Genomic DNA, 12,939 nt, shown 5'->3' on the forward strand with positions numbered 1-12,939 from the left:
CTTGGAGAGGCTAACCCTATGCAGAGGTAGAGGAGAAGGCAGCTCCTTGCGCCCTCATGCAGTGCAAACCATAATCTGGCCTAAGTGAAGACCTGACCATATGTGAGCTGCATAACACCTGCTCTTTATGCATAAGTATTGCGCAAAAAGAACCAGGTAGTCAGCTGGGGGAGTGGGCAGGGGAGCTATACGCAATTCTCAAATACAAACTGTAACTGGCGATAGATCCTTTTCTGGATGCCCACATGTCCATGTGTCATAGCCAGAAATAAATCTCCCTGTTAATATGGTGACCTTTTAAAGCAAGACAGTCTGTGGTGGGGTTTGCAGTGTAATATATATATCACATACACTAATATCCAGCAATAAGAAAAAATGGGATTTCAAAATGTTACAGTGGCAGTAAAAGCTTGTCTACTTATTGCCCTATATTTCATTCTGAGATTCTTATTTTTACTTCACAGTTTTCATTTATTTCTTTTTTTCTCACGGAGATAGCAGTAAATATAATGCCTCTAAACTGGTTACTGCTGGGCCAGCTGCAATCAAAGTGAGTGTGCCCAGTAACACGGCCCATTTGCTTGTACAGCAGTGAAATGATTCATTGCCTATACAATGTGAAATTGCTAGCATAATCCCCTGCTCTGAAAGGGTTTCCAGTTGTGCAATATCAGTGTACTTCACAGACTAAATTTATCTCTGATGTACTGTAGATACTATGGCATTTCTATTTCACTACAGGCTCGTGTTCAGAGACAGGGAAAAGCTTTGAGCACATGTGAGAGAGACCACTCAGAGTGGATACATGCTCTCAGGATATCTCACATTCACGGGGTTGTTCGATTCCATTATTCCAACCTCCTCCCATATTACAGCCATTGTGAGATTCACAGTGTTACACTTCTCCAGAGAAGGTTTGAGTTGTATTCGTCAGAATGTGCCTCTTTTCTTATAGATATTATTTCTTATTCTCCAGGAACGTTCAGACATGCTCAGCTCGGAGAGAGCATATTTCTCACAAGAGCGAGTTTCTGAGTTTTGCATTGTTGGCTCAGAATCAGAATATGATCTATGCTTCTGTGATACCCACTGAGCCTAGGAAACTGAACAAACCTTGAAGCACCAAAGAAGAAATCAGCTAGCAAGAATGAAGAAACAAGTTCAGAAATTAACATTTTTTGACAGATCCATTCAGCAAATGACAGGCTGATCAGTCAAAGGAAGTGATCTCTAAACTTCCCTTTGACCAGAGCTGCCATGTCGCAGCAGCAAGAAGCAAGTACGCTACACAAGAGGTACAACAGTCGGAGCAGACACGATGCTTACACAAGGAGACCAAGCTGTTGGCGTTATGTACGTCACTTTTTAGAAAGATTCCAGTGGTATGGTTGAAAATGAGGCCTATTTAAGCAAAACATTTCCATTTCCAATAGGATGCGCGGTTTATATGATTAGAAGGAACACACTTCACAGTCAACTGTAGCATTTTGAGGAGGGCTTGCAAAACTATTTTTGTACTACGGCACCCAAACGTAACGGTCTTCTGCACAGCATGGTCATACGACTTTCTACAGTAGTGGTTTCTCAAACTTATTTGATCATGCAACCCCCTATTTTGTGTCTGCAGTCGGTTATGCCACCAACTGCAGCGCAGAAGTAAGGGTGGTATGGCATTATCACCCTTACTTCTCTGCTGCTGCTGGCGGCGGTGCTGCCTTTAGAGCTTGGTACCCAGCCAGCAGCTGCCACTTTCTGGCTGCCCAGCTCTGAAGACAGAGCCATTCCGTGCCACATTTACTTTTATGGGGCAGTTGGCAGTGGTGCTGTCTTCAGAGCTGGGTGCCTGGCCTGCAGCTGATGCTCTCCGGACACCCAGCTCTGAATGTGCACAGTAAGTTTTCTCCCCCTAAAGCTTCTCACACACCTGCAGAATATATTCCACACTCCCTCTCCAGTTTGAGAACCCCAGTTCTACAGGACTGTCGAAGGACTTCAGGGTAGGCTAGCAAGCTGGTCGTTGGGGACATATTCCAAACTGAACTGACTGATTTCTCACACAAAAATGTGTGTGTATGAATCTAAACTTAACATTTTCCAGCCTACTGCAGCAGAAGCAGAGACCAACTGCTTCTTTGCTCAACCCAGGTGCTCTATTTCTTTTCACGTCTCTCTCATGGAGGAAGTGCTTTCAGTTTTTAAAAATTACCCTTTACTTTGGTTGCCTCTTACCATGGGGACTTGCAGTCGTGAGCTTTACTGGCCCCAAAGACTGCCTCTGGCTCACACGAATCTTCAGAAATATTCAACGAGCTAAGTGCATGAGTCTTTATTTTAAAGCTACTCATCTATTTGCCATTAGGTTTTCAACTCCAGGCACGGATGCAGGAATTATGGATGAAACGTTTGCTCACTGTCCCCATCATGTAACAACAGTTCAGACTGTTGCTTCACAACATCTTTAAATGAAAACAGTAAATCCACAAGAAGGTGAGGAAATTATACCCACCTCCAACAGATCAATTTTCTTTGGTATTCCTGAAAATCAGTTCACTAAACATTGATTTCGAAAGAGACACAAGGAGAGAGGAGTCTTGTGTGTCTGCCTGTCTGTCAGTAGATGGACTAATTATTTCCTATCCTCACAGCAGTTGGCTGTACATTTGTAGTTATAAAGCCAACTATCTCAATAACATGACAAATGACAAAACACGTGCATCTGTGCTGTAGAATACTACGGTAAGCAGTGTTTAGAAACAGTTACGTTTCATCAGAGAAAGCCTCTTGATTTGACATGCAGTTTTACCCCCTTCCTGACATAGAAAGCACCTACTGTACCATACTTTAATCCATGGACAGAGGAAAAGCCATGTGTATAGGGTCTATTTTCTGTGGATTTAGCTTCCTAACACAGATGGCATATAAAAGCTGTGATTGCTCACACCACTGCTTTGCAAGTGAATCATTACTGGCTTCAGTATATGCTTGCTCTGAGTCATATGAAACAGCAGACTGTGGCAGTATCTACATCTTGCTAGAATTCAGATAAAAGATAATCAGTGTTTCAGAAAATTAGAAGACAAGAATCTAATGCAAGCACTGATACAAAATATAATAGGTGCAGGGAAAAGTCAAGCTGTCAGGGAAGAAACATGAAGGTTTGGATGTCTGCTACTGGAGGAGAGAGTTTAATGCTTTATTCCTAGATATCAAAATAAAGCAATGGAATAAGTCCTTTTTCTTTTCTCTCCTTTACTTTTCATGTACCCCTTACATTTCATTTACTTTCACATGCCTTAACATGCTTTACCACAATACATGGCAATACTAGAAATTAAAGAAGGGAAAGCCCTAGAGGGCATATTGTCTGTCCTGCATCACCAAACTGATGCTATATAAGTGCAATATATTTATTATTATTACATACGCTAGTGAGGACATATATACTGAGAGGAGAAACATTGTCTAGTGGTTAGAACTCAAGATGGAAGGTATTGAATTAGCACAATACACCTCTACCCCGATATAATGCGACTCGATATAACATGAATTTGAATATAACAAGGTAAAGCAGTGCTCGGTGGTGGGTGGGCGGGGCTGCGCACTCCAGCAGATCAAAGCCAGTTTGATATAATGCAGTTTCACCTATAGTGCAGTAAGATTTTTTGGCTCCCAAGGAGCGTTATATGGGGGTAGAGCTTTATAAGAAATTAGGTGAATAGATAGAATCAGGAGTCCTGGCCAGCCTACTGATTCCCTGATTTAGGCAAGGCATTTAACCTCTGTGCGAGTTCATCCTTTTGTTACCTACCTATACACTAGATTAATGTATACCACAGGGAAGCTGAGAGATTTAACTATGAATAATAGTAAAAAATATTTCACAATTCATATAACATCTTTCTTCCATTGTTTTAACGTGCTTTACAAAGGCAAACTAATGTTTCTAAAGTGCTTTAAAATTCTCAGATGAAAGATCCTGTATCAGTGAAAAATGTTATTTAGCATCTGCAAGGTGAGACTGTCAGAATCACCTGGTGAAAAAACTTGCACTTGTAAATAAATACCAATTATTATTAATTCTTGTCTCAAAATCAATATCTAAATATATTAATACAAAATAAGCAGAATACTTTACATATCCTTGTTATTTGCCCAATTCCAATACCGTTTCTGTATGAGCTTTGGCAACTCACAGCTATAATTCCAAACTTGTGTGCTGAAAGTTCTATGTACCGATACTGTCATGGTTAATTGGATTTGTGCACAGAACTCCCTATGCACCATTGTGAAAGTTTAGCTTGGAAAACAGCATACCAATGGGAGTCTGAATGTTTATCCTCAATGAAAACACATATTCTGGCAATGTTTACACTCATCTTTCAAAGTTTATATTGATTTTGAGATACATACTGTATTGTGTGGGTGATTTGTACTATTCCTCATATTGAGGGAAACAGAGTTTTCAATCAGATATTTGCCATTAAAGACCAGGGGCCATATCATCCATTGGTGTAGCTGCACTGACTTCAATTCTCTCTTCCTCTCTCTTTTTTTTTAAACAGTTTACACCAGCTGAGAATCTGGTCTGGGATTTTTAATAAATCTTAGAGCTTAATTTATTCAAATGAGAAGGTTAACAAAATTTAAAGCAGCAGATGGCTAGAGGAGTAAATAAACTCACTCACTCGACAGATACAAACTGATCTTCAAGCCCACAAACGCAGACGGCAACCAGCTGCAGTGTGATAGGCTTTTTTAAAATGTTGTTATAACTGTGCGAAGGAGGTTACTTTTGCTAATCTGTATATATGAGAGTGGAACACTAAGGCTTTGTCTACTCTAGCTTTTAACGGACAAAAGCGCTGGTGTGTATGCGCTTCTACATATTTACCGCCGCTCAAGGGGTTGTTTAATTATGCCAGTGGGAGTGCAGCTACACAGGAGACCTTACAGTGCCACAGCCGCAGTGGTACAGCTCTGTGGTGTAAGGTCCGTAGTGTAGACATAGCCAGTTTGAAGAGGAACAGCAATAACGTTGAAATCTCTAGATAAGATGCACCAGATACTTGGTTGAAGAAAAGCTGAAGACAGAGAGCCCAAGCAGGAATTACTGCAGTGGAACAGTGGCACAGAATGATTCAGTTATTTTGTGTACACACAGTATAAAGTGATGATTAAAAGCCTTGGCCATGCCAGTTTGGCTTCCAGTTTTGCTAGCAGAGCAATCTAAGGGCCAGACTGGAACTGTTTCCATCTTCTCCTTTCCCAAGGGGTAACATTTGTTCAGATTTGTATAGGGAAAGCTCAGGAGCACACAGAGAAAAATCCCATTTGCAAATACATTGAACAAATCAGTTTGACCCTGGTTATATATACTTAAAAAACAAAAGAAAATGGAGAAATCTCAGGATGGAGAGAAATCATCCTACCACAAACAGACCCGCTGTTTGATTCAAGCTGATTCTCCTGTCTGGCAGTTTTAGATTAAGCAAGTACCTTGTCCCTCCTTTTATGCGTCAAGTCAGAAACAGTTTCTGGCAGCCTCTTATTTCATTTTGAGTAAGCAGTTTTGACAGAGGAGTGTTCAGGTACTGCGCAGTATTCTTCCCACATTCCAAGCTCTTTTGAACTCCTGTAAGTACCTTATTCAATAATCAAACCCAAGCATTGCTTCTGTCTCTCTATGCAGAGCATTTCCCCTTCATTTTCCAAACGGATGGTGCAGATCATTTACACATTGAGAAATAGGGTTGGTTATGTTCGTTTGTCCATTATGAGGCCTGCAGTATTTTCATAGCTGGATAAAGCCAAACAAAAGATATTAATAAAAACCTATTGCTTCTATGTTCCTGGTCATGCTCTTCAAGCACGGGCCAAATGATTATTTAATAACATGAAAGCATCACATGTATTTGTATAAATTCTACTGTATGTGTTTGAGATCAGTTTCTCATACCAAGCCCAACCATTTTAACTTGGAGCAACATCCTTCGGTTCATTCACTGTAATATAGAAAAAATATTGAGCTAAATTCATCCACAACATTACTCCATGGAAGCCAACAACTATACCATGCATAAACATGCATAGCTGTTTATATAGTAATAGTTTGAAATTGTGCTAGGATTTTATCCTTAGAATTGACCATTCCAAGCCTTATGCTGTAAAATGCTAAATGTTCTCAGCTCCCTATTGAAGTCAGAGCAACTACAAAGGTGCTCAGTACATCTTTAGATCAGATCTTTTGAGATGGGATGATTCTAAAGCCTAGACAAAGCCAATCTAACTTTCTGAAAATTCCAACAATTGAGCCAGAGTCCTTCAAGTGACATAACAGTCACACTTCTGAAAACATACAATGTGGAGAACAGGGGACTAGGTGTAGTAAATAAATGATAAACCGCTAAGATTAACTACTGAAACAGCCAATCAATTTCATAATCCTTCCTAGCTGCCTGATTTCTGGCAATCTTTCCCATACACAAAACATTTTAAAATTGAATTAGTCATTTTATTTCTTCCACAAGTAATTAAAAAGAAATACACCATTTAAAACATTGTGGCAGCAAAGTAAGCAGTGAGCAATCTTTGATACTTGTCACTATTTTTCTATTTAATCAGTCATCCACAGTGGCTGGTCTGCTGAAGATAGATCTTGACTGGTCTGATTACAATTATCCCAGAAACATTCTCAGTTTGTATCTGTTCTTTCGTCTATGCTGACAATGGATGAAGGCAGCCTTTATGTTCCCTGAGGCTCTGTTTCAAAAGGATTGCTTTATTTTTCAAACTTGTTCACTAGGACTGAGTAAGCTTTCTTCCCCCTCATCACTATAATACTAATGTTCAATTTAATTCCCAAGTTTACCCGCAGCAGACACTTGATCGGCGTTCAGTTGCAGTGCTGTTCGATCTCTATTATAAACATTTGGATGTAGTACAATCTTCTTCAATTAAAGCTAAATGCCAGGGTTATGCTAGCTGGAAAGAAAAGCACTAACAAAAACTGTGCTTTGGGTGCTAGCTGGCTCAAACTTTTAACTGGAAATTTAGATACATCTGACCACATATGAACCACAGATTTATTTTAAGAAACTAGCGTATTCCTTCTGTTTAATCTTTAGGTATTTTGGTGGTAGGGTTTGATGGTGTTTATGCATTCTGTAATGTACCTTTCTCATCTAGATGAAATTTCTGGCAAGTTGATCACACTCACTTCTCCTCTGGCAGTCAGGATGACTTGTCATCTGATGGTTTGCCAGAAATTTCATCTAGATGAAAAAGGTATTTGCTATCAAAGTGAAAACCAGTTCAGAGTTTTACTGCTTGTGTCAAGTCCTAATCTAAAGGCTCAAAAGCAGATCCCTTTAATTTTAAAGCACCCATGGACTTTTTTTTTTCCTAAGTGAGTCTAAATTTCTTTTGATAGTTTCTGTGGGACAGTCCCAGTTTGTTTAAATAATCCTCATATCTGAATGTAGGCCAACCACTTTTATTTGCTCATTGCAAGCAGGTTTGCAGAAAGATCCTTTTGATCAACTGCTACACAGGTCAAGCTAACAGATACTATGCCCATATTCTGAAAATTCCATATCGTATAATTCACATATGCTTTAAGGCCTTTGAAAACATTATTCCTATAGCTTGCTTATGGCAGAGCTACTTCTTTTCATTGATTCCTTGCACTGCTTTGCAAAAAAAAACAACCAACAGGTGCTAAGTTCTAGACAAAGTAAACTCACACAGTGATACGTTGGATTGCACTGTATAATATTATGCTGTATAGTACTAGCATAAAATATTTCTTTTGTACAAGAAATATTCTAGGAATAAGCCCATAATGTGGTAGAATATGGCTTAAAATATGACTTAACCTGTAGTTTATTCAAAAGAAAATGCTATGATTTCTCTCCAAAGGCTATGTAACCATATACAGTAAAAGCTTTGTTATCTGGCATGTTGGGGGAATGGAGGGTGCCAGTTAGTCAAAAATTCCGGCCAACTAAGAGTTATACTTACCAATGGATTACCAATTTTCAAAGAATTAGAATACAATAAAATGAATAAACATTTCTATTCTCACCCTTTTCAAGACACGCACAAATATCTATTTTCTGTTTTAATGTCAACACAACTCTATTACGTTTCTGTCCTTTGCTTTTTGCTGGTATTTTGGATGTCATAATGGTAGGGTGGTGTTGATATTTTATGATAAACACAGGAAAATACACCAAGTAATAAACCAACCGATCACCATGGTAAATACAAACAGCATTTGGCTCTTCTCAGCTAACTGGAGCGTAGTCCAACTGCTCTCGGAAACACCTGGGTCCCAAAAAGGGATGTAAATAGTGGTTTAAAAAGTTAACTGGTTAAATGATTAAATTATCTTGTTTAACCAGTTAAACGTTAACCGATGTCGCTCTGGTGGCAGGCTAGGGTCCCTCCGGGGCTGGTGTCCCGCTGCCATGGAACAGTCAGCGCCAGTTAACCATTTAACCTTTTACATCCCTAGTCCCAAATAGCTTCGGAATCTATTCCAGTTAGCTACAGCATTGGTCCCAGTTACTAGATTGAAGATTTGTATTGGGAGATATCAGAAATGCAAGTTTCTAGAGCTTTCCAGTTGGCAAAGTGCAAGATAACATAGCTTTTACTGTACAAGGCTTTCACCCTCTTTGTGTATCTCCATAATGATGATGGTGAGGGGCGACATTGACTGGCTCTAGAGAGGAGAACCATAAAGTTCTCCTGTGACAAGTGATGGTGGCATGACTTGTGATTAAATGCAGAACAAAATGGTCGGCAGCCATACCAAGCTGTGCTGGAAGCCTGTCTGATCTCTAAGAAGAATTGGGCAGGATAGCATTTTGATTGGAGACCTCCAAGAAACCCTTAAGTGCTTCAGGAAACAGCGATAGTGATTCAGAAAGTGATACATTTCCTCTGAGTGAGTACTCAACACCAGCAACATAGGGGATACTGTACAGCAGGAGGGGGTTGTCTTACAGATGAGACATACAGCTGAGCTTTCTGTATGTGCAAAAAGAAAGGACGTTACTACCAGTATGCAGGTCTAAATTCTGCCTCTGGTCATTACATTCTAAACATTACATTACCTACCTAAATTCTCCCTAGATACAGTAATTTCAAGTAGATACAGTAATCTTCATTACCTGATCTCAACTGCAGTGTACTACTGCTATGTGCTCTACACTTAGATGTGGCACTGTATGCCACAAATCACTATTTTTCATTTAGTTTTTCTTTTATAATTTTGGGATCCTTTGGGATGGAAAGTCCCTATGGAATCTGGAGTTGTCTAAAGTGAGAAGGACTTCAAGAATACACGGAGAAAGACAGAAAACAGAGACATCTCTGCATAGACATACAGAAACACATAGTAAGAATATTTTAAGAAAGCAATATAGTGACAGTGAATATGTTAACAAAGTGGCCAGTAGATGTTCTGAAGATACATTTTGTGTGTGTGTTACAGGGGAGCCAGGAAACACTAGATCAGATGTCAAGATTGCGAGAAAAAATTACGTTAACACAGCAGCCTTTTTCCAGAGCCCTGTTAAAGGTAATGCATAACTCCTTATTAACAGGCAAGTAGATGATTTACTGCATCTCAGCGACTGTGTAAATATGAGCACTAAGACACCAAGCCTCATAGGGCTAGTTTAGCCCAGCCATGATTGAAACTCAATGAGCTGGAATTAATTGGAGATATTAAAGGGTTTTATTCAGGGACAAATCATCCTACCTCAGCACTCTAAAAAAGGTAAGGTGGGGCATGTGGTTACCAGACTACACATGGCTTAGGTCTATAGCCCAGAACTGCTAAAGAAGAGAGAGGCCATTTATGGTATTTACTGTGTGTATTTTAAACAAATTTCTAGGCATTCTTAATGAAGTTTCCTTGCATTTCACAGAAAGGCTTAGAGGTAAAATGTTCCATCTACTAATTCTAAATTGCTCGAGGTCTCACTTAGTGGGTTCAGTTAAATTCTTTCACGTTTTTGTTTTTTGTTACTGCTGTTGCACCAAAACATCACATAGTAAATCCAGACAGACGTGTGGAAAATTATCAGACCATAATTTCTGTGGCATTACTATTCCTTGGATCTGACCAAACTGTATCATCCCTTGCTTTTAAAACCTGACCTTCCTCCAAACCCATTTCAAATCCACTTACCAACAGCACCATGATTTCTTGTAGGACTACACCATAGTCACGCAGCTAAAAGAACCCTCATCTCTACCAGAATGGCTGGCACACTACTTCTGAAGAGGAAACCAGCTAGTCAACCTGTACAATGTAACCAAACACCATAGCCATGCAGTGACTGCTGAGAACAGCTTTAACCGTACGTTGCAGAACAGTACAACTGAATATAAGGTATCAATAATAAAATAATAATTGGAGATATCCCTATCTCCTAGAGCTGGAAGGGACCTTGAAAGGTCATTGAGTCCAGCCCCCTGCCTTCACTAGCAGGACCAAGTACTGATTTTTGCCCCAGATCCCTAAGTGGCCCCCTCAAGGATTGAACTCACAACCCTGGGTTTAGCAGGCCAATGCTCAAACCACTGAGCTATCCCTCCCCCAAACTTGTTAGAACAGAACATTCTAAATCCAATCAAATAAAGCAAGAAACTGTCCAGCCACCTGAATGAGTTTGGTCCCCTTATACATAATGAAGCATTGGAATCCCTGAGAAAGGTTGGGGTCATCAGTTGTGAAATGGATATGTGTTCCTCATGGCTGGTAAAAACCAGTGAAGAACAACTGAACTCACTGGTAACAGAAAATCTCTATGACAACTCTAGCTTGCTATTCCAGAACTTTCTCCTTCTACCCAAACTAATGTTTTGGCCTGTCTTTCTATCATCATCTTGCTGATGTCAAGCCATCAACTGGAACTTGACATTCCCAAAACTCAGCTACTGAACTTTCCCCTCTCTGGTCTTTCTGAACTTCTGAGCTACTGAACTTTCCCCCTCTGGTCTTGACATCTACAAACTTCTATCTTTCCAGTCCATTCAAAATGCTGCTGCAAAGATCATCTTCCGAGTCTATAACTCTGATTATGTCCCTCCTCTCTTGAAGACCCTTTTCTGGCTCTCCCTCTTCTATCACACACATACATTTATGGTTCTACTATTCAAGCCTCTCCACGGTTTAACTCCACTCTATTTACCAGCCCAATGGCAGCTTTGATTGCTGGTTTGTCCACTTCTCCGATATCCACATAAATGCTTTCACCTATTCTGTTCCTTACATGTGGGAAAAGCTCCCAGTCAAAGCCAGTAAACAGCCACCTTATTCTTCCTCAGCACCCTATTTTAAATTCATTTCTGTTGTAATGCATACAGAAATCTGCCATCTCTTATCAGCTACATCAGTGGTGATTTGTGATCATGGCTACTCATTAGCTATGAACTGTGCACACAGCTAATCTAGGTTAAAATAGCCTATTATTTTTGTTACTCTGTTTTCCATTCTCCTCCTCCCCATCCACCTGTTATGAGTCATCTTTTAGACTTGTAAGCTCTTTGGGGCAGGGACTGTCATTTCCAGTGCCTAGCATGCTAGTGCCCTGACATCTTCGAGGCCTCCAGGAGCCTCTGCAATGTAGGTATAAATAATAATGTCTCCTTAAAGAACACTATGTTTGGAAACATTAATTAAGCAAGTCTCAAGGCAATCTTGTGAGGCAAAAAGGTGGGAATTATCCCCATTTTCTAAATGGGGAAACTGAGATACCACAAGATTAAGTACCAAGGCACAGAGGAAGTCCACAGTATAACGCAAATAGCAATCAGGAGTTTCTCAATCTGACCACACATTAGCAGTACTTTATATAGAGACACAAATGCTTAAAATACCCAGTGAGAGCGAGATGTGAACCTGACTCCTGAAGGAGATCTATGCTTATAAGATTGTAGGGCAATGTGTTCTACTCCCATGCTGGCTGCAAAAAACCCCCATTCATTCTTAATTGTAAGCTTTTCAAATCTCCATGTCGGTTCATAGTGGGTCATTTCAATCTGCTAGCTTTTGTTAGCAGAAGCTCCTTACAGTACCAAGCCCAATGCAGAACTAAATGTAAAAGCTGGGGATTTATAAGACACACATCGAGGAGGAGGAAAGGTTAAAAAGAAACCCAGCCTTAACAAAAAATAAATTGGAATACACATAATGCTATTAAAAGAAAGAGAACTCTTTTATAAGAGAGTTAAAGTCTTTCTTCCCAGCACTCAAGGGCTCAGACATGAGCCTGGTGAAATATAGAAAGAAAGAAAAGTTTGGGTTTAAATAAATTGACAAACTAAATACATCAGAAAAAAAAAATCAGCCTAGCTATGGAGAGTAGAGAATTAAATCCTCTATGAACTCAGAGGCTGCTATACATGCCTTCAGCTTCACCCATCTAGTGTTGGAAATCGTTCCAGCATACTTCTCTATTTTTAATTGGCCAGCTGGGAGGCAAAATCATTCTTAGCTAAAATTTAAAACTGGGTTTCTTCCACAGAAAACAGTGGAAAAAAAATTAGGAAAGAACAAGTATACAATTCTGTCCCTTTATCAGTGGCTTTTAAATGGCAGATACAATTATGTGCAAATCAGTGTTGTGTGGTGGTTCATTAGGCCTCTTTTCTAAGAATTATTTGTGCAGTACTTAGTGGGCGGACAGGACAAGGATATCAGCTTATCTGCAGAAACACAATATTGTGTCTGTTGTACCTGCTAGAGAGAGACAGATGCATAACCAGAGAACAGAGAGACTATTAACCCTTGCCAATCCACAGCAGATGAAATACACAAAATGCAATAGTTAGCAACAAATGATTAGAAATGTTGTCTTAGGTCTGATATAAAAGGCAGTCTTTCAGAAGTTTAAATTGTTCACTTCTGTCAAATAAATGTGT

The 12,939-nt window shown here is 39.7% G+C and overlaps 1 protein-coding gene across 1 annotated transcript in view; it reads right to left on the reverse strand.

Moving 5' to 3' along the window:
- The window catches only part of LOC115645073 (trafficking protein particle complex subunit 9-like), a 33,690-nt gene that overhangs the window by 7,733 nt on the left and 13,018 nt on the right, over positions 1–12,939 (reverse strand). Inside the window, exon 3 of the mRNA XM_030549474.1 lies at positions 2,804–2,806. Within this exon, the coding sequence (XP_030405334.1) occupies positions 2,804–2,806 (3 nt within the window). The remainder of the gene's footprint in view (positions 1–2,803; positions 2,807–12,939) is intronic.

Source organism: Gopherus evgoodei, chromosome 2, assembly GCF_007399415.2.
Source record: "Gopherus evgoodei ecotype Sinaloan lineage chromosome 2, rGopEvg1_v1.p, whole genome shotgun sequence".
NCBI classification, from domain to species: Eukaryota; Metazoa; Chordata; order Testudines; family Testudinidae; genus Gopherus; species Gopherus evgoodei.